General features: G+C 44.7%; 1 protein-coding gene across 4 annotated transcripts in view; it reads right to left on the bottom strand.

Moving 5' to 3' along the window:
* Positions 1-3,189: 3,189 nt before the first annotated feature.
* DCAF17 (DDB1 and CUL4 associated factor 17) overlaps positions 3,190-23,627 on the bottom strand; it is a 49,512-nt gene continuing 29,074 nt past the window's right edge. For 3 of the 4 annotated variants that reach the window (XM_073545860.1, XM_073545861.1, XM_073545863.1), the window contains 8 exons: positions 14,911-15,018; positions 14,301-14,406; positions 11,785-11,927; positions 10,718-10,827; positions 10,322-10,409; positions 5,832-5,912; positions 5,581-5,736; positions 3,190-3,794 (listed from right to left, as the gene is read on the bottom strand). In XM_073545860.1, coding sequence (XP_073401961.1) covers positions 3,681-3,794; positions 5,581-5,736; positions 5,832-5,912; positions 10,322-10,409; positions 10,718-10,827; positions 11,785-11,927; positions 14,301-14,406; positions 14,911-15,018 — 906 coding nt within the window. In that variant the 3' untranslated portion in view covers positions 3,190-3,680. The remainder of the gene's footprint in view (positions 3,795-5,580; positions 5,737-5,831; positions 5,913-10,321; positions 10,410-10,717; positions 10,828-11,784; positions 11,928-14,300; positions 14,407-14,910; positions 15,019-23,627) is intronic. The other variant, XM_073545862.1, reaches the window with a different exon arrangement.

Raw genomic sequence — 23,627 nt, 5'->3', positions numbered from 1 at the left:
GGCTGGCAGACCTGGCAGGGAAACCGGGCAGGAAGTCCAGCTCACTGCGTGCATATTGAACACACAGAGGACTCTGCCAATTTCGACAATAATTGCATTTACCACAAATTCCAAGTTAAGCTGACAGAACAAGACTGAGTTTAGCCATAAAAGAATAATTATGATTTTGCTACATATATGTTATAGTAAAAATATGTCTCTGGGTGTGATTTATTACTTGACAGTCACTATTTAGGCAAGAAACAATGTAAAAATAACCACGGCACTAATGTTTAATGGTGCACAAGTATGATCCAATCCTTTTAGAATTAAAAAAAAAAAACAACTTGGCACTTACGGTAAGTAGATGATGCCTATAATCCAATTGTATGAAAAAAATCTTCGTATTGCGATTATCCTTTTTAGTATATGAAGCGCCTAATGCAGCATCCACCACTGGTTCCGACAGGCGCCTTTCAGAACTAGCAGTGGATGCTGCGTTCGGAGCTTCCTAAACTATTTAGGGAAGTGACAGACAGTCGTATAACTTGGACTAGACGGTGGCTCTCCCAACCCAAGACTGACAGCTGCATTGAAATATATGAAACTCATGTTTGGGTCAGGAGAGCTGACTGCCAGTCTGAGCAATGCGTTACAATCCCCGCCCGAGTTATACGGCTGTCTGACTCTTCTCTTTCACACTGCATTTTGGCACCCCTTCATTGGTCCCGTCGGGCTTATGTCCAAATCCCCCACAAAACGAGACTTGGGCGTATGCGCCATAGACTGTAATGGTGCCAACAGAGCCAACATGTGCTCTGCCGTGCATTATTTTCAAGTGTGTATGCGTACTGGAGGTGGACACTCAGATGCAGTCTACTACTTCTGTGTGTCCGCCTCCAGTAGGCATACATGCTTGAATATGATGCACACCTTCGCTTTGTCGGCACCATTTATGGCCCCCTCGGCGCATACACACGAATCCCGTTTTGTGGGGGATTCGGATTCAAGCCCAAACAGAATCAATGAACGGGTGCTTAAACGCAGTGTAAAATAACCCTTCAACAGTGCCATTATCGCTTTTCTTGTCTATATTAAAGTTTATTCCCTTCATCAGTAGCTCAGTTAGTTTAAAAATTATAGCACAGAAGGAAAGCTGCAATTCAGCTTCAACATTTTTTTTTCAGTTTTCTTTTTTTTTTGTCTCATGCAAGTGAACACATAGAATAGACTGAAGTGTAAATAAAAATATGGCAAAAAAAGTGCAAAACACTGAAAACTTGCTAAAAAAAGAAAAAAACAGGCACAAATGCAATAATGAAATCAGGCCCAAAACGTATCTCAAAACCACAGCAATGCTTTGTTGGCCCTGCTCCAAGTCTGGTCCCAGTGCTGACCAGAAACAACTGATGGCAAACCTGTACAATCAGCTGTGTGAGAAAATCACTGGGGAGGGTCGGCAGCTACTTTGCTGGTCAGTAACTAATCAGCACTTCCGTCTTTGCAAAGGACTGCTTTCATTGGTTATTACAGGCTCCGCAGGGGCGGAGAATGTGTGACGGGGGCCTGAATTAACCAATCCGCGCTCTCCCTGGTACAAACGCAAAGCACTTATTGGATACGGAGATGCTCCAGTCACATAACTGCTCTGTGTGACGAGCTTCTGCAGCGGAGGAACTTGCCAACCTTGTTTAGTTCCCATCTACAGCAGGAGCTCACCTGCTGCTGTAGAGGAAGGATGTTCCTCATCATCTTGGGCACAATGACTTTTCTTTTTGTGCCCCACCGCGCTTCTGAAAAGGTGCGCACCTTAACGGACAATGGCGTCGAAATTAGCAATTATATGGACTTGCAACTGCACAAGGGAAGATGTATGTGCCCAACCTGGAAGACATAGTGACCGTGGCTGTTAAATGACCACCAATTGGCTTTCATTTATTGGTCTGTTTGACCCCTTCTTGACCAGGTGTATTTTTTTGTTTTTGCCCCTTTTGTTACAAGAGCCATGACTTTTTAAAGATTTTTCTGTCGACATAGCCATAACAGGGCTGCAGGTGTCCAATTTATGAGCAGTGTGTGCGCTGCGGCCTGAAGGTGCCGGACTTGTGATTGATGCACATGCTACTAAATATACTAAGACCTGAACAGCAGCAGCTAGGGAATAATGAGCAATACTAAACATGATTTTATAGGAGAATTTCATTATTTAGCCACCACTTGAGTATTCTATTAGTATAACACAAAGCAACTTAAGTTCTTCTGATGCCCCCCTTAAAATAGAAAATTATGACACTGTGGCCCCTCAAACAAACAAAAAAAAAAAGTTGTGCACCCCTGCTTTAGTGAGAGTCTTAAAGATCAGGCATATGTCCGTTTTTCATATTACCTTAAAACAGTATTCCAGACTTAATGGTATAATACCAGTATTTACCTCCCATCTCCACCCTAATCAATACTGCCCCTTAAAGCAAATCAAAGCAGATAGCTAGTGCCCCCCACCCAAAATATACTTAAAATGTGAAAAGGTCTCACAATGTAATGGAGCCAGCTTGTGTGTCCCACATAGTAATATTGGTTTTCTTAGTGCCCCACAAAAATAATAAAGCACAATTTTGTTCCCCTACATAAATCATACCCACTGTAGTGCCCCCTAAAGAAGTGCTGTAATAATGCAACCTTTGTAGAATTGAGGAAAAAGATTTGCAGGACACTGTTCTGTTTATACAGCACAATGTGCTGCCGAGAACAATGATCTTTTGTGTAGCACAAAAGATAGCGTTACCGGACTAATTAGCATTTTGCCCATTCATTGGGTGATCGGCAGCCTGTTTACTCTGCAAGGTTATCATGAAACGGGAGTTCCCAGAAACACTTGTGCACGATAATCGTCCAGTGTGAATGGTCCTCTAGATGGATGACAGCACAGACGGCTTAATGAAGGGTGGAAGCTTAGGTTAGAAAGTTTTAGTTACAGAAAGAGGTGAGGGAGAGGAGGTACAGCTTGGCCTGGCTGATGGAGTTAGGCCGCTGACATGAAGCCCATTATCGAGCTACAGACGCTGGAAAATAAGTATGAGAAACATGACAGATTTAAATATATAAGTCACAATCCGATCTAGCGTTTATAGGATGTGCTGCAAAAACAAGTCTGATCCATGGAGGTTGAACCTCACAACTCACACCAAACAAGAAAAAGTGCAGGACACAAGATAAAATTAAAATATAAAAGGCAATTTTATTCAATACAAGTTAAAAAAAAACAAAAAACAAACAAACAAACAACACGTAAGCTAATAAAACACTACAGACAGACAAATAAATGGGTGAGCTGGAAAAAGTCATTTATAAAAAAAAGCAGTTCACCTGAGAAAAGCACCTGGGGAGAAGTATGAAAAAAGCCCCCCAGTAACAGGGGAGATGTATATAAAGCCAAGATAAATGGTACTACACATTGTAATGCTCCAAGTATATACAGTACATATTACAAAGTTACTGGCCCTGCAAATGAAAAATGGTCTGAGATGCCAGGTCTGAAGGCACATGTTGGGGGGGGGGGGGTAATAAGAATCTATGTAGCTTAAAATGAAATAAATAGTCTTGCTGCAAAAATACATATTTATCCCCTTTAAAACAAGGTTTCAAAGCAAATTGAGAATTTGCAAAATGATCATTTGTCCATAAGAGACTTGCAGGCACCGCCGTCAGTCCTCGGAGCTGCACTGCATTTTATACACCTGACAGGAGAAGTTACGGTTGGGTCTCTCTTCTATATGGATCACAGTGTCCCGATCAAACACCAAGGAATGACTGTAGGTCTGGAAAGAAACAAATCGTTAGAAAATGACTGCAGACTAGGCTTACAATTATGTACAGGTCAACTGATGCATGGAAGCCATTAATTTCTATTATTATAGATGAACAAATTACAAATATTAGTCACTGTAATGGTCTCTCAGCTTCCTGCCCAAGAGGTGTAATCGATTTCAATAGCAGAGTTCCTCTCTCTGTGGTTGGAAAAGTTGAATAAAATATATGATTTTTGCTGAGAAACATTGCCACCTTCTTAATGGGTAGTGAGCGGCAATACCAGAATCAGCCTTTATACGAACAGTGGACATGTGAGCATTCTTTGGTTCAGACGGCGAGAAGGAGCAGTCATGTGACCGACAGCATGTGGTATGTATACTTTCGGCAACATTCCGACTAGACGTATGCAGCTTCGATCAAGTGAATAGACAGACTTATCATAAGCCTGGACAACCACTTTAAAGACCTGGCTTTTTTTTCTGTACCTTCATTTATTCCTCCTCTTTTCCCCAAGAATCATATTGGGTTTTTTTTATTCTCCTATCAACAGCCATGTGAGGGGTTTCTTTTGTTTTGGTTTTTTTTGCCGGACAAGTTGTAGTTTTGGATGACACTATTCATTTTATCATATAATGCACTAAAAAAAAAAAAAAGTGAGGAGCAATGTCTCTGTTTTTTGGAGTTTTTTTAGAGCTTAAAAATGACCCCATCTCCAGATTGGTATGATGGTTTTTTTTTTTCTTTTTTTTTTTCTTTTTTTGCCCCATTGTTAAGAAAATAATCAAGGCAATTCCCTTATTTTGATATATTTTTTTTTAAAGTGCTTACCCTACAGGTTAAAGGAATTGTCCACCACTTGGACAACTTCTTCTCATACCCCTCGCTTGGTCACCATAAAATAATAAAGCTTATACTCCCCTCCCATGCGGCGCCGTTCCCGCGGTGTCGGCATTAGTTCTCTAGGGGGGCTCCCGTGCTGTTGTTGTGACGTGACGCCGGTGCCCAATCAGTGATGGTGTCTCTGTCCCTGCCCCCTGTCGGATTGAGCAGGAAGAGGAAGTCTGAGATCAGTTGCAACCCGGATTTCTTCATGTTAGATTTGCTAGAAAGTGGAGACAGTAACGCCAGAGCTTATTGGGCGCCGGGGTCAGGTGTCATAACGACGGCACAACTTTTTTTCCCCTATAGGAGACTTGAACCTGATACTTCAGTATTGCAGTAAAAATCACGATCTACTATGCTGAACGTCACAGAAGCACCAATAAAGAAGTTAAGGGGCCTTCGGCAACCCTCCAGCTCCCTGGGATTTCATCATGGCGTTTTGGTGGGAAAAAGAACGCAAATGGGCATCTATATATAAATACCCCACTAGGATCGACACCACCAACTCTCATCGCTCATCTTAGAGACAGGTGCTGACTGTATAACGCAGCGTGCACCTGCTGTGTATGGAGAGGACTCAGCAGCCGAGCCTGCTCCATAAAGTTGTAATGAAAACATGGGTCATGAGTCATTCCAAGCGATAATGGGGGGGGGGGGGGTTTCAAACAGTAATTTTCTATGACCTATAATACAAAACTACTTTTTATCTACTAGGATACATGTTATTCATGTTAGGACTATTGGATTCCTTATCATGGCAGGGCATGGGGTTGGGTCCTGGGTGTCAGTAGAGGAGTTATTCTGCATTGATCGGGGTATGTAGATACAGAGCTTTGGACGATAGAAGATCCATCTATGATTTGTAGTCGTCTGACTAAGCAGTGACCTAAATCTGATGTATATAGTGCCTACCACATCCCAAAAATCTGCCAACTTGATCTTCTTCAGGAGCCTCCCTGTCTCGTTACAATGCAGCTTTACATGCGCTACGCCATCTTCCTTTTTATTTGTCACAGCCACCACCATCAGCAGATCCAGCTCATCTTCATACATCACGGTAGAGAACACCTGAAGAGAACAAAGACATTTACAGAAGAGCTGTGCAGGCGACAATCTACATTTTGCCATTAGGGAAAATGAACTACAGATGTTTCACCACTTACCTCTTCAGGATCGTCATCTAGCTTATCATAACGCTTTTTAACCATCCTTCCAGATGAAGTGAAAGTTACCAGATTATCAACCTCAAGAAATAAAAACAATTAAAGGCCATTTTTTCTACCATAGTAAAACAATGAAAGTTATTAATGTAGTGTGTGAACAGTGTTATGGTAGAAGTCAGGGCTGTGGATTAGGAGGTCGGCTACAGTCCCAGGATGTTAGGCGTCGGGTTTCTCCATCTGCACAGGAAGAATCCCGAGCCTTGCCTTCTGCGGTCTCCCATTCAGTCCCGGCCACAGAGGAGCCTGCTCAGCAAAGGCGTCGTTCCTGGCGCCTTGCTCAGGCTAGTGCTGTCAGGTTGGTTGCTGCTGCCATCCCTGGTTCAGCAATAGCAGCCTGCACTAGCCAGGGCGAGCAGCTCCTGAGAGTAAGTCCCTTTTTCGCTCCACTGAGCATGCCCGTGGCTTAACCTCCCATTGGAGTTCAGGGGTCACATGCTCAGGTCCCGTGTCTGTTCCGATTCGACCATCAGAAAGGTCCCGGAAGGACGCTGCTATAAAAGGCTCGCATGGCCGCTCAGCTGTGGAGTCGGTGGGCCGGGCTGGGGGGTGGTCCCTCTGTATACCGCGCAGTAACGTACAGACACAGGCTGGAGGCAGCTTCGGGTGCAACAGGTCCAAGTTTATTCGCTTTCTCGCCGTCCCCCAGACGGCTTCTCACCACACCGCACTTCTCTGTACAACTCTCCGGTTACAGAACACCTTGTGACACGTACTTTCTCCAGGGACGTATATGTCCGTACCGTCCCTTTTACACTCTGCGACGTTTCTGACAGCTCCGTCACTGTGGCCACCGAAGGCCTATGCACCAACAGTAATTTTACTGGTCAAACGTCGTTCCAAATACGGTGTCCCACACCCGGAGCCTCGTCTATACTGCGGTACTTTATGTCAGGACCACCCCCCTGACTTTCTCTCTAATCAGTCCCCCTGGTTAGGTTTTCCTCACAGTGGCACAACTGTCACAGTGTCCTTATCACTTGAGCTCCCCCTGGGGACTGGAACTTTCTGGAACCCTCCTGTCAAATTTATATCTTTCCCGATTCCCTCTAGCTCCGCCCCCCATGACCAACGGTTTCTTAAGCCCTAAGCTGATGTCAAGTCCTATGCTCACACTCCTCCCTGCCCTCTAATGGTCAACCCAAGGTACTGCATGTCCAATACACTTTCCTAGCTGTTTCCCCACTGTAATAACTGACACCTGTCTAAACTGTGCAAACCTTCCTTTCTCTATTCTGACAAGTCTGTCCGTCCGTCAGGTCACCTTCCCTACACAGCCATGCGCTAGTATAGACTAATATGGCTAAGTGTGTGTGATGATGGATGCGTGTGACAGGTGACTGACTCATTATGACTCCCTCCTTGGTTGTGAATGAGATAGGGTTTTTAGAGTCAGAGTCAGCGCCGAGTTGTGGAACTGCCTAGCGCCGCAGTGCTCCCAGCTCCTCACACATGCTAGCGCCAGAGTGTGCCACTCTTCCTAAAGCACTTCACTATTCACTACCGCAGCATCCGTTAGTGCGGCGCCATGCTCATCTTATGCGCTTTCCAGTCCTAAGCTTAGGCTGGTTAGTGGTGTCCGCCAGAGCTGCGCTGTATGCACTTAGTGCGGTAAGCAACTATCCGCTGCATCTTGTGACTTAACAGGGCACAGCTTTCTATAAGCGTCTGTCCAGGCATCGCAGTTGCAGTGCTAAATGCTAGTGGGGCTAGAGGGACTCTAACCCTGTGTCCTTGGGGCAGAGTCCTGTGCCTCTACACTAGCGCTCCCCTGCCGAGTCCTGTGAGTATAAACAGGCCTGGCACTTGTTCCAGCGGCTCTGTGAGGTAACAAAGTTCACTCCTGTACACACTGGGCAGTGGTTAACCCGCCTGTGTTTAGTTAGTGCTCCGCCATTACTGAGCAGGAGTTTTCCATCTCTGCACGGTGGACCCCGGGGTTGGGATCACACGTCCTTACATTTTATACTTAGTGTTTTCCGCAACCCTAACACATGGAGCTTAAATTTCTTAATAATATGTGCAACTGTAGTCATAGGAACATCAAGCTGCTTGGCGATGGTCTTATAACTTTTACCTTTAACATGTTTGTCTATAATTTTCTTTCTAATCTCCTGAGACAACTCTTTCCTTCGCTTCCTCTGGTCCAGATTGAGTGTGATACACACCATGTCACCAAGCAGCTCAGTGAGTATCTGTAGCCCTCTATACAGGCCACTCACTGATTCCAAGATTGTAGACACCTGTGATGCTAATTAGTGGACACACCGCGATTTAACATGTCCATTTTGTCACATTATTTTCAGGGGTACCATTGTGAAGGGTTAAAACTAAAATCAAAACTGAAGTTTCGTTTTATCCATTCTCTGAAGGTTTCATTTCTCCATTTTTATTGCTGTAAGATAAATTTTTGTAATTGGGATGGGCTGTCATGAAACTAGACTGTTCCCATCAGGTGCAAGATAAGGGAGGCGGGGGTGTAGAACTCTGAAGAATATGCCATTATACTATTTTCTATTTGGATACGGACATACCGTATTTTTCGCTTTATAAGACGCTCCGGATTATAAGACGCACCCCAAATTTTGAGGAGAAAAATAGGAAAAAAACTTTATTTTTAATAAAATGGTGGTGCATCTTATAATCCATGCGTCTTATTGCTTTCCAGGGGTGGTGATGGAGGAGGCTGGAGTGGAACATTGCTGCTGGGATGAGGGGGTGTTTTGATGTGCAGCGTGCCGCTGCCGGTGTCTGTTACTGCCGCCGCCCTCTGTCCCCTGATGCTTGCCACCACCGCCACGCTCTGTCCCCCGGTGCCTGCTTGCCACCACCGCCGCACTCTGTCCCCCAGTGCTTGCCACCACCGCCACGCTGTCCCCCGGTGCCTGCTTGCCACCACCGCCGCGCTCTCCCCCGGTTCTTACCGCCACCACCGCGCTCTGTCCCCCCGGTGTTTGCCGCCATCGCCGCGCTCTGTCCCGTTCTGAGGGTACTTGCCGCGGCACTCTGTGCCCTGATGCTGCCGCTGCGCTGTCCGCCACCGCCACGCTCCTGTCCCCCGGTGGTTTCTTCCGCCCCACCGCCGCCGCCGCGCTCTGTCCCGTTCAGCGTGGGGGGGTCTCTGTCGCTCCATGCCTGCTTTCTTCCTGGAAAATGGCCGCCGCGCATGCGCAGACGGACATCTCGGGAGATGAGATTTCAGCGCTGAAATCTCATCTCCCGAGATTTCAGTGCCGAGATGTCCGTCTGCGCATGCGCGGCGGCCATTTTCCAGGAAGAAAGCAGGCATGGAGCGACAGAGACCCCCCCACGCTGAACGGGACAGAGCGCGGCGGCGGCGGTGGGGCGGAAGAAACCACCGGGGGACAGGAGCGCGGCGGTGGCGGACAGCGCAGCGGCAGCATCAGGGCACAGAGTGCCGCGGCAAGTACCCTCAGTGGCAGCGCAAATGTATATCCTCTTTGTAAGACGCACCCCCTTTTTCCCCTCAATTTTGGGGGAAAAAAAGTGCGTCTTACAAAGCGGAAAATACGGTATATGTAGTTTCCGGTTTTCTTGCAATATTATTGGCTTATAAAGTGAAATGATGCTATTGGTAGTTGAGAACTTTGCATAATTAAGCAAAAGATTACAAAAGGTGACATAATAAAGGGGTTTAGTGATCTGCCTGGATCCTCCCGTACAGAGACCCCCGTCTCCGTGTGGTCATTCCCAGTTGCTAGCAACGCCCTGTGAATTAATTTGGAAATCACTGGATCAACCGTGAAGGGTTAATTTAGCCCTACCTCAACACCATCATTTCTGTCCAGGCCTATTTCAGGAGTTTAATTTTTTTAAAATTCTGAGTAAGCATGGTTGAAAAGCAATGTCTGACTTTCATTTGTTCATTTTCATAGATTTTTTTTATTTATTATTACTTTTGTCAGATTCAAGTTATTTCTATGACCATTGTGGGGGGGGTTTTGTCATTAAACGAGGGGTACCGACAATTTTGACCACGTGTGTATATGGACTTCACCCACAATACTAATCTTGTCATATGGTGCAGGGATAATACCGTTTGTTAGTTATAGCCACTTCCCATACGTTTTACTGTGATTTCCTTACATAGGGACTGCATCCCCTCTATATACCCTGTCTGTCTCAAACAGTTTTATTGTCATGTTGCAATAAAAATCTTTTTCTTCAATATTTTTTGGTGTTTCTTCACATTTCTTGGTAAGCTTGTTCAATTGTTCACTTAATATTCACATACAATATCTATAATAAACAAGTTATTCTTTGGTGTTTTGATGAAATGGGTACGTGTTCTAGCAGTGAGAATCACGGATCGGACATGTACGTGAAAAATGAAAGTCTGAATGAGACCTTAAGTGGTAATTCGTAATAATGCATCTATAAGATAATGTATATGCATATAATTTTCTACTTACCTTAGGCTCTTTGTCTGCAAGAATGGCAAAATCCTCAGTGATCTCATATTTATATGGATCATCTTTTATTTCCTTTATCCTTAAAACACTGCAAAAAAAAAAACATAAAAAAAATCTGTAAAAGGACATCTGCACCGTATATAAAGGAATTATTCCTAATGTGTGTGCCCTGAGAGCTCTGAACAAAGTCCTATAACAGAAATAACAAACGATTAATCAGAATATAGAGATTAAAGTGCAAAAGTCTATCCGGCGGTCAGCAGGAATTACACACGCGACTCGCTCATTGACCAGACACTTTCAAGCCCGTATTCACAGATCACAGCGTGAAGTTAAGAAAATGTCATTACAAATGGTTTGTAATTGCAGAAATCACTTTTTTTAATTTCTACTCACCTGATGTTATCGGGTCCAACATGGATGATTCGTTCAGAGGAATCGGGATGAAAGTGAATCCAGTCCGGTTCTATAGAGCAGAATTTCATATCACGTATTCCGTTCTTTGCCTGAAATAATGGCATTCAAGGGAAAAACAGAGATGGGATTGCTAATAATGCAATACATAAAGCAGCAAATTGTTAGTGTTCGCCTGTCTGTGGCCATGAGATTTACATCTCCTAAGATCTCAATCTGTGCGTGCCGCCTCCAGCGGTCATCTTCCCGAAGTCCCCCGCAGTGAAAAGGATGGCAAGTGGGGGGACTCCCTAGTTTTCTCAAAGCCTGGGTTCCGTTGCAGCCTCGCAACGCCAAACACCCCCTTCTCCCCAACCCGGTGCCCGCAACATCGCCCCACTCCTGCCTCCACCTTCCTGCAGCAGTGACCCCGCTCCACCGCAGCCGCCTCCCCCCGGTAAACTACCATAAAAGCGGACTAGAAGACGCACCATCATTTTATTAAAACATTTTTTTCCTATTATAGACTTGAACAGGCGAGTCTCATCCAACATACGGAATAAACTTGTGTATGCTGCAATCTTTTTTTTATATAATTTTGTTCCCACACACAGATTTGATCCACGACGATAAAAAAAAAACAAAAAAAAAAAACGGTCCGAGCGCTCTTTTTTTTTCCATGAACGGCACTAGGATCAAAAATGTGTTTTTGTGCCCTTACTGCAAGCGCAGCATTAATGCACCCTAAGGCATCATTCACACTTCTGTGTTTAAACATTTACGTGAAAAAATAGTAGCGTTGTCATCAGGATATCCATTCTTACCATCAGTGTTTTTCACAGATGGATAAAAAACAAAAAAATAAAACAATAATTGCAAAGTTTCTCCTATAGTTTGCAATGTTCAACACAGACAGCTCATGGACATGTCTCCATGTGAAAGACACGGACATGTGAACAGCGGTATGGATTATAATGGGTACGTGTTCTGCCTGTGAAAAAAACAACTGATTTCGCCCATATGTGCAGCACAGACATCTGAATGAGGCCAGACACATGTGGGTTATTTACCAGGCAGTGGTCATCCATGGAGCAGATGTGATGCGTCCCTTTGTCCTTTTTCTTATGGGGTGTATAGATATAATGCCAGGGAAAGCCACCAACTTGTAAAACATTTTCAAGACAATGCACTTCGAATAGAACTGGAGGTCTTTCTAAAAAGTCAAAATGGCACTAGAAGGGTTATTGTGACATGTACAATAGCAATTACACTTATAATATTAAGAAAGTCATTGGGTTCAAGCAAAACGCAAACATCTTACATTACATTAATTTAAAGGGCATTTTTCAGTAGGATCAACCCTCCTAAGCCATCTACGTAGGTCATAGGAAGCTGAATGAAATGATATCTTATTCCAGAGAAACAACATTTTTCTTATATATAAACGAGCTGTTAAGATCTATGGGCCGGACATAGATCTCCCCGAGAATCTGTCTCCAGAGATTCTTTTAACTAAAAGAAGGCGCTACCAGCGTGAGACATGTAATGACTGACAGTCTGCTCTCCTGATCTTCATGCCTCACACTGGTAACACCCTTTTCATCAAAAAGCAGCTCTAGAGGCAGATTCTCAGGGAGATCAGCGTCCCGCCCATAGCTCTTAAGGGGGCGGAGCCAATGGAGTAATAATGAAAGCCAACTAAAAGAAACGCCCCCCCTGAAAAAAATTCTAAGAGTCATGGCCATTTTATAAAGACCACAAAAATTATGACAAAATAAAAAGTCTGTATCTCTGGAACTGTAAGGCAGATTTTAGCAGAAAAAAAATACTCAGGGGACCAGCAGGAATAAAATACGTGCAAAAACTGGGCACTTTTGACTTGTTACAGACTCTTTTTAAAGATCCTGGCAACAGCTTACAATAATAAGCCAAACCAGAAACTACATTTGTCAACACCTCTTTCAGGGCGTTTGCCCCTCATCAGTGCAAATCAAGACTATAAGTTGACTGGGTGAGAGGCATCAAACAGGTGACCTAAGGCGTAAAAAGCACCAAGTTGGTGTAGGAAAACTTGTGGGCCAGGCAATACTCATGTCAAGGTCCATTAAAAGGGTATATATTGATTTTTAGGACTATAAAGGGGCTATTTGTATATAGAAATTACAGAGGAAGCATTGCATGGCTTATAAGTCTCCCTAAGCCATGTTGTTTCTATCCAGAAGGAAAAACGTTACCCCTTAGACCTTCTTTACAAAAGTAGAATCTCTACCACAGACCGTGATATAATTTTAACTTATTTTGCACCCTATAACCAACATATATATGCAGCTTGTTACGGGGTGTACTCTTAAACAACACGACCTGCGTGGTAACGCGGTGGATATATGGCATTTATGCATGTTGTAACCGCTATCAATTAATCAGGTGCCAGCACTCCTTGGGTATACTAAAGCAATAAATGTGATTTATACATTTATACTATATGGTGCATTGCGCCAGGTCAGTAAGGAAACTACAATGTGCTGTTAATTAGCAACTCAAACAATCCCATGGACGTCAAATTGGTAAGAATAAATGCTGCAAAATCCAGAATAGAATAGCTGCCACTTACTTGGATAACATCAAGGGAAAATGTCATCAGAAAATAAACTATTATACAAATCAGGTTTTTAGATTTAAGGCTATGTGCACATCCCGTGGATTTTGCTGCGGATTCGCAGCAGTTCCGCAGACAGTGTACAGTACCATGTAAGTCTATGGGATTTACAATCCGCAGTGCACATGCTGCGGTTTTTTCACTGCGGAAAAGCTGCGGTTTTAAATCCGCAGAAAGATTTGACATGTCAATGCTTGCCGTGGATTCCGGTGCGGTTTGACACCTATTCCATTGTCCAGGTGTCAAACCGCTGGGGAAAACCGCTGGCCAATCCGCAAGAAAACCGCAGGTCACTTGATCTACGGTTTTACCTGCGGATCTGAACGGAAAAATCCGCTGGTGATTCCGCAGCGTGTGCACATAGCACTCGTGTATTTATGTTTTATTTGACAGTTTTATTTACAATTTTCCATATTATTCTAAAAAAAATAAAAACAAAAAAAATAGAAATCTACAATTTCCAAATAGAAGCAGCACCATTCTGGTTTCTGGGTCATGACTGGTATTGCGGCGTAGTCCGAGTGTCACTTCTCTTGGGATCAGATTCAATCCTGCATATGTGTCCAGTATAAGAAATAATTTAACCCAACACAGCATCTATTTAATCAGGTACTGCAAAAAACTGCAACTTTTTTTTTTTTTTTTTGTAAAATTTGCAACTAATGACACTGCAATTCCCAAGTGAGAAAGTTGTTGCATAACCCCAATCTAAAAGTGAAAATGCACCTGCAGATATCGGGAGCTATCACTCATGGGATCGGATATCCAAACAGGAAAGTTGTGCATAGCGATCAAAAATTGATAAAATTTGCGGGATTCGCTGAGGGTCCCAGTGAAATCTCATGTCAAGGGTCTGACTCCTCAGAGGACACCAGTTATACTAACTCCTTCCAGATAGGATACTAGAACTAAACATAAAAAAGTCCATACCTGTCAAAGTGATGTTACACGGGATTCCAAATGGAAAGTCTCCAACTATCCCGGTTTCTCCTTTCCAATTGCACGTCTCCCCTAAGACACATTCTTGTTGCATACACTGAAAATACAAAATGAGGCATATGTACCCCTCTGTGCATGAGAACACTGGAAACCAGAATCCTATCATTCATACCATGGATAAGCTGGTACAATATAAAAAGAAAAACCGCATTCCTTCAATGTATTAGTTCATATTTTAATCAGTCCGGGTGTCAGTTTTTGCCTCTCAGCACTTCAACATTTTTTTTTTTTGCATGTAAAAAATATTAATTGTGATTTTTCAGCTTCTTTTAGCAGTAATCAGTGAATAATGGAGGCATCTCAGAAACAGTAATGGCACCTACAATAACTCATAGCATCTATGGGATGGTAGATTAAGAAAGTAATTAGCGTGTGCGGCAACAATATTATTCATGGCTAGATGTAAATTATATTTCTTATCAGAAATACCGTACCTGCCAAATGCTGATCAAAGAAAAATGAAATCAAATTGCACACAGTAAATAAAAATAAATAAATCACATTTAACATGGAATCCGTACCGCACGGACGGCTCCCTTACCTCCTTGAGAATTCTTTCAAAGCTGTAGAGACGAACCAGACCAGGACTGTGCATTACAGTCAACACGCCATTACTGATCAGTGCCGATGTCACGTTAGGTCCAAACACCTGTTTAAGGCCAAAAAGAAAAAAAAAGGTTGAAAACAAAAAAAATAATAATAATAAATCTCCAGTGACCGAACCTTTGTTTCAGAAATATTTGGACAGTGACTGAATCTTTGTGATTCCAGCTCTGCAGGCCACTATTTTTTATTGAACATTAAAAACACTAGAATGCAAATTGAAGGTGAGAACTTCATGTTTAATTAAAGGGGTGAATGAAAATATCCTATTAGGTTTAGAAATTGCAACCATTTGGCTCCGAAGAAATTGGACAAATTAACTTTACCATAAGTAAAATGTAATTTTTTTGGCAAAGTCTAATCTGGCCTTGTGGGGAACCCTCTGTATTTGCTCTCATGAAGTTTTCTCTTTATGGTACACTTAGATACTGAAACACCGACTTCCTGGAAAGTGTTCTTCACTTGGGTGAATGTGTAAAGGGTTTTTTCTTCACCATGGAAAGGATTCTGTGATCATCCTCCACTGTTGTCTTCTGTGGACGTCAAGGCCTTTTTGAGTTCCCAAACTCACCAGTGCTCTTTTTTTGCAGAATGCACTTGTCGATTTGGCCACTTTTGAGATTTCTGCTCTCTCTCTCATCGATTTCTTTTTTTTTTAGCCTAATGATGGTCTGTTTCTCTTCTACTGAAAGCTCTTTTGACTGCATGTTGTGGGTTCACAGCAACAGCATCCAAATGGAAATGCCTTACCTGGAATCAGTTTCAGATGTTTTACCTGCCTAATTGGTGATGTATTAGCAAGGGAATAGCCCGTTAAATAGCTCTTGAGATAATTGTTCAATTATTTTGGTCCATTCAAAAAAAGGCAGCTACATATTATAGAGTTGTAATTCCTAAACCTTTACTCCAATTAGGATGTGGATACCCTCAAATTAAAGCTGAGAGTCTGCACTTTAAGCCCATATTGATTATATAACTGTATCTTGAATATCTTTTGGTAAACCACTAAAATGTCAAAACTTGTGTCACTGTCCAATTATTTCTGGACCTAACTGTACACACATATTTCTCTCTCTCTTGGTTCCGGAAAAAACATCTCAACTATCCTGTATCTGAACACTAAGATTACAAGAGGCAAGTAATCATGATTTACCAGATGGATAATTCTGCTTTATGAAAACTTCTGAAGCTTTGGCGAAACAAAAAAAACAGACAAAGGATATCTCCCATTCATACTATTGCTAAGTAGGCCAGTAATAAAAACATTGGGCCCGATTCATCATTTGTGTTTTATTTTCTTTTTTGACTTGTGGTTTTCGCTGACTTTTTTTGTGCTAAAGTCATAAAAAAAAGTTTTAAAAAGTGACACACAACTCATTATCATTGTGGAAAATCCCAAATTGTCTTAGGCTTCTTTCACACTTCAGTCTTTTTGCATCAGTCACAATCCGTCCTTTTTAGAAAAAAAACGGATCCAGCAAATTATTTTTGTTTCATCCGTCGTCCAGCGACGAATTCCGTTTTTTTCAACTGAGCATGCCCGGAAGAATTTCTATTCCTTTAATTTAACCCCAAAAGCCGTTCTGGGACTGAAAAGTCTCTCTCTCTCTCTAGAATCTTATGCCTTTAAATTTCCAGCAGTGGTTGCTGCAACAGATCCGTCGAAAAAACGGATCCAGTGCATCATTTTTTTACAATCTGCACTGGATACGTTTTTTCACACTTTGACGGATTGTGACTGATGTCGGAAAGACTTAAGTGTGAAAGAGGCCTAACTGAACTTAAACTTTTTAGCAGGAAAAAAAAAAAAGTTGCACAATTTGCAAAATGCTAAAATAACCTCCATTTATAGAATCACTCCAGGAAGGGGGCTGGAGCAGAGCTGCACTAAGTTTTGTGACTTTTTTTTTTTAAATTGCATTTCATGAATCTGTCTAGAATATCGGGAAATGACGTATTGACAAAAAAAAGAAAGATAAAAAAACTAAAAAAATTGCATATCATTTGACAAATTTGTCACAAATCAAACATTTCAAAACAAATAATCTGATCCGCAGCATAAAGTGAACAACGTACAGACGTGCGCCCTCTTGTGGTCATTTAATTATTCAGCATAGCACTACCACAAAATGCTGAGAAACATGGTAGCGTGTTGCACGACAGACATCGCATCTCATCATTTTCTATGGCGTGGCATTGCATTCGGTGACACAGAGTAACAAAGGTTTTCGACTTTGACGCTGGTCAAAAGCTGCACTTCCCATAGACTTCACTCCGAGTGAACGAAATTTGGCACTTTCCCTTTTTTTTCTTACAGCAAAACCACAGATAATCTTCATATCTTGACTGGCAAGACTGAACTCAATCAGCGACTCTGCACTTCCACACTGACACTACTGCAGCAGTCACACAGGAGCCAGCGCTGTGAGCCGGCACTGACACCGCAGCTCGGTACTGTACTGCAGAGAGGGACCTGGTAATAATACTGAGCGCAGCTTCAGTGTCCGTGCATAGCTGATAACTGAGTTCAGGCAAGGCTCGTTAAGACACAAAATGGTCAATATGCAAATTAAGGGGGTGTAAAGTTGCATCAACTCCTTGGCTACACTAAGGGCCCCATCACACATAGCGACGCACCAGCGATCCCTACAACAATATGACCTTGTCAGGATTGCTGGTGTGTCGCTACATGATCGCTGGTGAGTTGCCAAACAGGCAGCTTCACCAGTGATCAGGACAAGGACATGCGGGTAACAAGCGACGCACGTCACTTAGTTACCCACTGTGTTACTTAGTTACCAGCGCGCTGGTAACCAAGGTACACATCGGGTTTCTAAGCGGCGCGCAGCACTTAGAAACCTGATGTGTACCTCAGTTACCAGCTCCAGCTCGCTGGTCTCCCGCCTGCCACACGCAGCGATGCGTGCTGGCCAGCGGGAGACCAGCAATCAAAAAAATGTCCTGGCCATTCCAGGACGATCAGCGATACCCGGCAGGGGGACCGGTCGCTGGTAAGTGTCACACACAGCGATCTCGCTGGTGAAATCGCTGTTGCGTCACAAAACTTGTGACTCAGCAGTGATCTCGCTAGCGAGATCGCTATGTGTGACGGGGGCTTAAGGTTACAGCAAAGGCCATTCATTTGGATGCATTTCTTATTATTGCAACTAAACCACTGAAATCTACACAATAAGTATAACTTTTATATAGGTCCAAGTCTCCTACATATACAGTGCCTTCAGAAAGTACTCATACCCCATGAAGTTCTCCACATTTTTCCCGTTACACAACCAATCTTAAAAGTATTTTATTGGGATTTTGTGCGATATACCAACACAAAAGTAGCAAGTATTTTTGAAGTTTAAAAAAAATGATACATGGATTTCTAGTTATTTAATAAATATAAATCTAGAAATTGTGACGTGCATTTGTATTCAGCCGCCTGTAGTCTGATACCCCTAAATAAAATCTGGAGTGACAATTTCCTCCAGAAGAGTCGACCTGTGTGTAATTTGTTCTCAGTATAACTACAGCTGTTCTGTGAAGGCCTCATAAGTTTTCTTGAGAGCATTAGAGATCACACTGCATCATAAAAGCCAAGGAACACTCCAGACAGGTCAAGGATAAAGTTGTGGAGTAGAGTAAAGCAGGGTTATAAAAAAAAATAGCCCAAGCTAGAGACATGACACGGATTAATGTTCAGTCCATCATCCAAAAATACTCCTTAAATAGCACAACTGCAAACCTACCAATACATGGCCGTCCACCTAAAATGACATCCCAAGCAAGGAGAGCGCTAAACAGAGGAGCAGCAAAAAGGCCCATGGTCACTATGGAGGAGCTGCAGAGATCCGCAGCCCAGGTGGGAGAATCTGTCCACTGGGCAACTATTAGTCCCATGCTCCACAAATGTGGCCTTTATGGAAGAGTATCAAGAAGAAGAAAGCCATTTTTGAAAGCAAGAAATATGAAGACCCGTTTGCAGTTAGCAAAAAACCGTGTTGGGTATCCAGCTACCATGTAGAAGAAGGTGCTCTGGTCATATGAGACCAAAGGAGAACTTTTTTGTTTAAATGAAAATCGCTATGTGTGGTGGAAAACTATCACTGCATAGCAACCTGCAAACACCATCCCCACCGTCAAACATGGTGGTGGCAGCATCATGCTGTATGGAGGATTTCTGTAGCAGGGACAAGGAAGCAGGTCAGAGTTTATGTAAAGGTGGATTAAGCTAAATACAGGCCAATTTTGGAGGAAAAACAGTTAGAAGCGGCAGATGACTTGAGACTCCGGCTTAGGTTCACCTTCCAGCAGGACAACAACCATTAATATACTGCCAGAGCTACAATGTATGGTTCAGATTTAAGCACATTCATGTGTGTGAATGGCCCAGTCACAGTCCAGAAATAAATCCCAGAGAGAATCTGTGGCAAGACTTGACAATTGCTGTTCACAGACGCCTCCATCCAATCTCACCGAACCAGATCTATTTTGGAAAGAAGAATGGGCAAAAATGTCAACCTCTAAAATGTGAAAAGCTGGTAGAGACAGACCCCAAAAGACTTACAGCTGCAATTGCAGCAAAACTTGGTCCTACAAAGTACCGACTCAAGAGGGGCTGAATATAAATGCACGTCACAATAACAGGATTTTGGTTGCTTACCGTACAATCTGTTTCTCGGAGCCTTCACTGGGGGACACAGGAACCATGGGTGTATGCTGCTGCTACTAGGAAGCTGACACTATGCACATACAAAAAAGGTAGCTCCTCCTCCGCAGTATACACCCCACTGGCTGGAGTTCAATTAGTTAGTGAGAAAGCAGTAGGAATAGAATAGAGAACAAACTGACAACTCAACTGTAACTATAATACAGAAAACAGAAGTTGTGAACATGGGAGGGTGCTGTGTCCCCCAATGAAGGCTCCGAGAAACAGATTTTACGGTAAGCAACCAAAATCCTGTTTTCTCCATCGCTTCATTGGGGGACACAGGAACCATGGGATGTCCCAAAGCAGTCCCTGGGGAGGGAAAAGCAAACTTCCATCAGGCCAGCGGACTCACCACCGCTGCCTGCAAGATCCTTCTTCAAACGTGTGGACCGAAGACCAGGTTGCAGCCTTACAAAGCTGCAGCGCGGAAGCCCTGTGGTGCACCGCCCAGGAAACACCCACTGCCCGGGTGGAGTGAGCCTTAACCCCAGGAGGGGGCGCACTGTTCTTGACCTGGTAAGCCTCCAAGATTGCCGATTTAATCCAGCGAGCAATAGTCGCCTTGGAGGCCGGCAAGCCCTTTCGTGCACCATCTGGGATGACGAAAAGAGTCCGTCTTACGGAATGCATCCGTTCTAGCCAAATAGATCTTCGTCGCCCTGACCAGGTCTAACTTGTTCAAAGAGCGTTCCCGGGGATGAATTGGAGCCGGACAAAATGAAGGTAGAACGATGTCTTCATTCAGGTGGAAAGTAGAAACCACCTTGGGTAGGAAAGAAGGCGGAAGCCGCAGTACCACCTTATCCTGGTGAATTACCAAGAAAGGGGGTCGACAAGAAAGGGCCGCCAATTCCGAGACACGCCGGATGGAAGTAATGGCCACGAGAAAGGCCACTTTCTAGGAAAGAAAAGCTAGAGAGACTTCCCTGAGAGGCTTAAAGGGGGGGGACTTTGTAGGGCCTCTAGGACAAGATTGAGATCCCAGGGGTCCACTGGAGCTCGATACGGCAGTGTTGCATGAGCTGCCCCCTGCAGAAAAGTTCTGACCTGCGGGCGAGAGGACAACGTCTTCTGGAAAAGAATGGAAAGTGCCGAAACTTGACCCTTTAGAGAGCTAAGGGCAAGGCCAGCGTCCAGACCCACCTGAAGAAATGCCAGAACCGAAGGAAGTGAAAAGGAGATAGGCGGAATTTGACTAGACTCGCACCAACCGAAATAGGCCTTCCATGTGCGATAGTATATCCTGGAAGACGATGGCTTCCTAGCCCGGATCATGGTTTGAATAACCCGATCCGAAAAGCCTGACTCCTTCAGAACTGAGGCCTCAATGGCCACGCCGTCAAATTGAGCGACTGAGAATTGGGGTGGCAAATCGGACCCTGAGACAGCAAATCTGGTCTGTCTGGAAGCCTCCAGGGAGTGTCCGCGAGAAGGTTGACGATGTCCGCGAACAAAGACCTTCTGGGCCAATAGGGCGTGATTAGGATGACTGGCACCCCTTCTGCCTTGATCTTCTTCAACAGTTTGGGGAGAAGAGGAAGAGGAGGGAACAGATAGGGGAGCGCAAACTGTGACCAAGGAATGGTGAGAGCATCAGCGCCCACCGCGAGGGGATTGCGGGCCCTGGACACGAACCGTGTAACCTTCCTGTTCAGACGGGATGCCATAAGGTCCACATCCGGGGTCCCCCATGGAAGACAAATCTGATGGAAGACCTCCTGATGCAGGGACCATTCCCCTGCCGCGAGACCCTCGCGACTGAGAAAGTCGGTGGCCCCGTTTTCCACGCCGGGAATATGTACCGCGGATATTGCTGGAACTGACCTCTCTGCCCAGTGAAGGATTTTGGACACCTCGGCCAACGCCAAGGAACACCGAGTCCCTCCCTGGTGGTTGATGTATGCCACCGCTGTGGCTTTGTCCGTTGGAATCCGAACTGGCAGACCCTTGAGCAGTTTGTCCTGTAGGGACAGAAAAATTGCCCATATCTCTAGGACGTTGATCGGGAGAGCGTCCTCCTGCGTCGACCAACGACCCTGGACGGTCAGATGGCGAAACACCGAGCCCCAGCCGAGAAGGCTGGCGTCCGTCGTCACCACTTGCCAATGTACCGGAAGGAAGGACCGGCCCTGGGAAATAAGAGGTGATGTTAGCCACCAGTTGAGGGACAGCTTGACCTGAAAGGAGAGTCGAATTGGGCGATCCAGGGAGGAGACAGATCTGTTCCACTGAGACAGAATGGCCTGCTGAAGTGGTCTTGTATGAAATTGGGCAAAGGGAATCGCTTCCGACATTGCCACAATTCTCCCTAGAACCCTCATGGCTGATCGGAGAGAAATGAGCCGCGGGCCCTGAAGCAAGCGAATCTCCCGCCGAAGAGTTACTCTCTTCTCCTTGGGAAGGAAGACTCTTGCCTGAAGGGTGTCGAAAAGTAAGCCTAGGAACACAAGGCGTTGCGTTGGGACGGGAGCAGGCAGGACTTTTTCCTGTTGATGATCCACCCGAAATCGAGAAAGGGTGTCACGAACGATGTTCAGGCTTTCTTGAGCCTGGGGTAAGGACGGAGCTTTGATGAGAATGTCGTCGAGGTACGGAAAGAGTACGAGCCCCCTGATTCTCAAGATGGCCATCAACGCTGCCATGATTTTTGTTAAAACCCTGGGAGCGGTGTCGAGACCGAAAGGTAGGGCGACAAACTGGAAATGCTCCTGCTGAATCTTGAAGCGCAGGAATCTCTGATGTCCCGGGAAGATGGGGACATGTAGATAGGCGTCCTGAATGTCTATGGAGCACAGAAATTCCTGTGCCTCCATGGAGGCAATTACTGAACGAAGGGACTCCATCCTGAAAAGTCGCAGACGGACCCTTTTGTTCAGTAATTTTAGATCCAGAATGGGCCGAACCGTACCACCTTTTTTCGGCACTACAAACAGGTTGGAGTAAAAACCTGTGAAGCGTTCTCCTTCTGGTACGGGAACAATCACCCCCGAACTGAGGAGAGAAGTGATGGCTGTGAAGAAACCTGGAATCAAGGCGGGGTCCTTCAGTGGACGGGATTCGAAGAAACGATCCAGCGGACGCGAAACAAATTCTATCTTGTATCCCGAGGATACAACTTCCCTGACCCAGGCGTCTTCCACCGAGGTGAGCCAAACATCCTTGAAGGCAAGAAGGCGGCCGCCTAGCCTGAGGGATGCGCTGGGATTCTGATGATAGTCATGCAGAGGACGATCTTCCAGGTCTGGACCTGGTGGATCTACCTTGGGAAGAATGGGAGGGCCAGGAAGGAGTGGGCCTAAAGGAAACTCTTTTCCTATCTTGGCGCGCTTATTGTCTCTGCTGTTGGGAAGGAGCGTCTGATGTTGTGAAGCGACGAAAAGGCCGAAAGGCCTGAAACTGACGTTTCGGAGGAGGCCGATGAGGTTTGGACTGGGGAAAAAGGGAGCTTGTGCCCCCAGTGGCTTCCTTAATAATCTGGTCCAGCCTGTCGCCGAAGAGACACGATCCCTGAAAAGGTAGGCTGGTGAGGGACTTTTTGGATGACAAGTCCGCCTGCCATGCCTTGAGCCAAACCGTGCGCCGAATTGCCACCACGTTGCTAGATGCCTGGGCTGCGCAAGACGCGACATCTAGGGAGGCCGAGACCAAATATTCGCCTGTGTGAGAAATCTGGTCGGCGAGATCCGCCAACTGCTCTGGCTGAGCTCCGGCCAGTATGCCCTGACGGAGATCCTTAGCCCATTTGGCAATGACCTTTGAAACCCAAGAAGAAGCAAAAGAGGGGCTTAGAACGCCGATTTCGCAAGGGATTCTATGATTCTGTCATTAGGATTTCCCAAGGATGCTCCACCAGAAATCGGAAGGACTGTGTTGTAAAGATAGTCTGGAAACCGGCGGATCCACGGAAGAAGTTGACCAGGATATAGCGAGACGGAACGGGAAGA

The sequence above is a fragment of the Dendrobates tinctorius genome, unplaced genomic scaffold (assembly GCF_039654945.1).
Source record: "Dendrobates tinctorius isolate UK_male_01 unplaced genomic scaffold, ASM3965494v1 ptg000143l, whole genome shotgun sequence".
In the NCBI taxonomy this organism is placed as follows: Eukaryota; Metazoa; Chordata; class Amphibia; order Anura; family Dendrobatidae; genus Dendrobates; species Dendrobates tinctorius.
The sequence above is the reverse complement of the archived record's forward strand: the minus strand, read 5'-3'. Positions and strand labels throughout refer to the sequence as shown.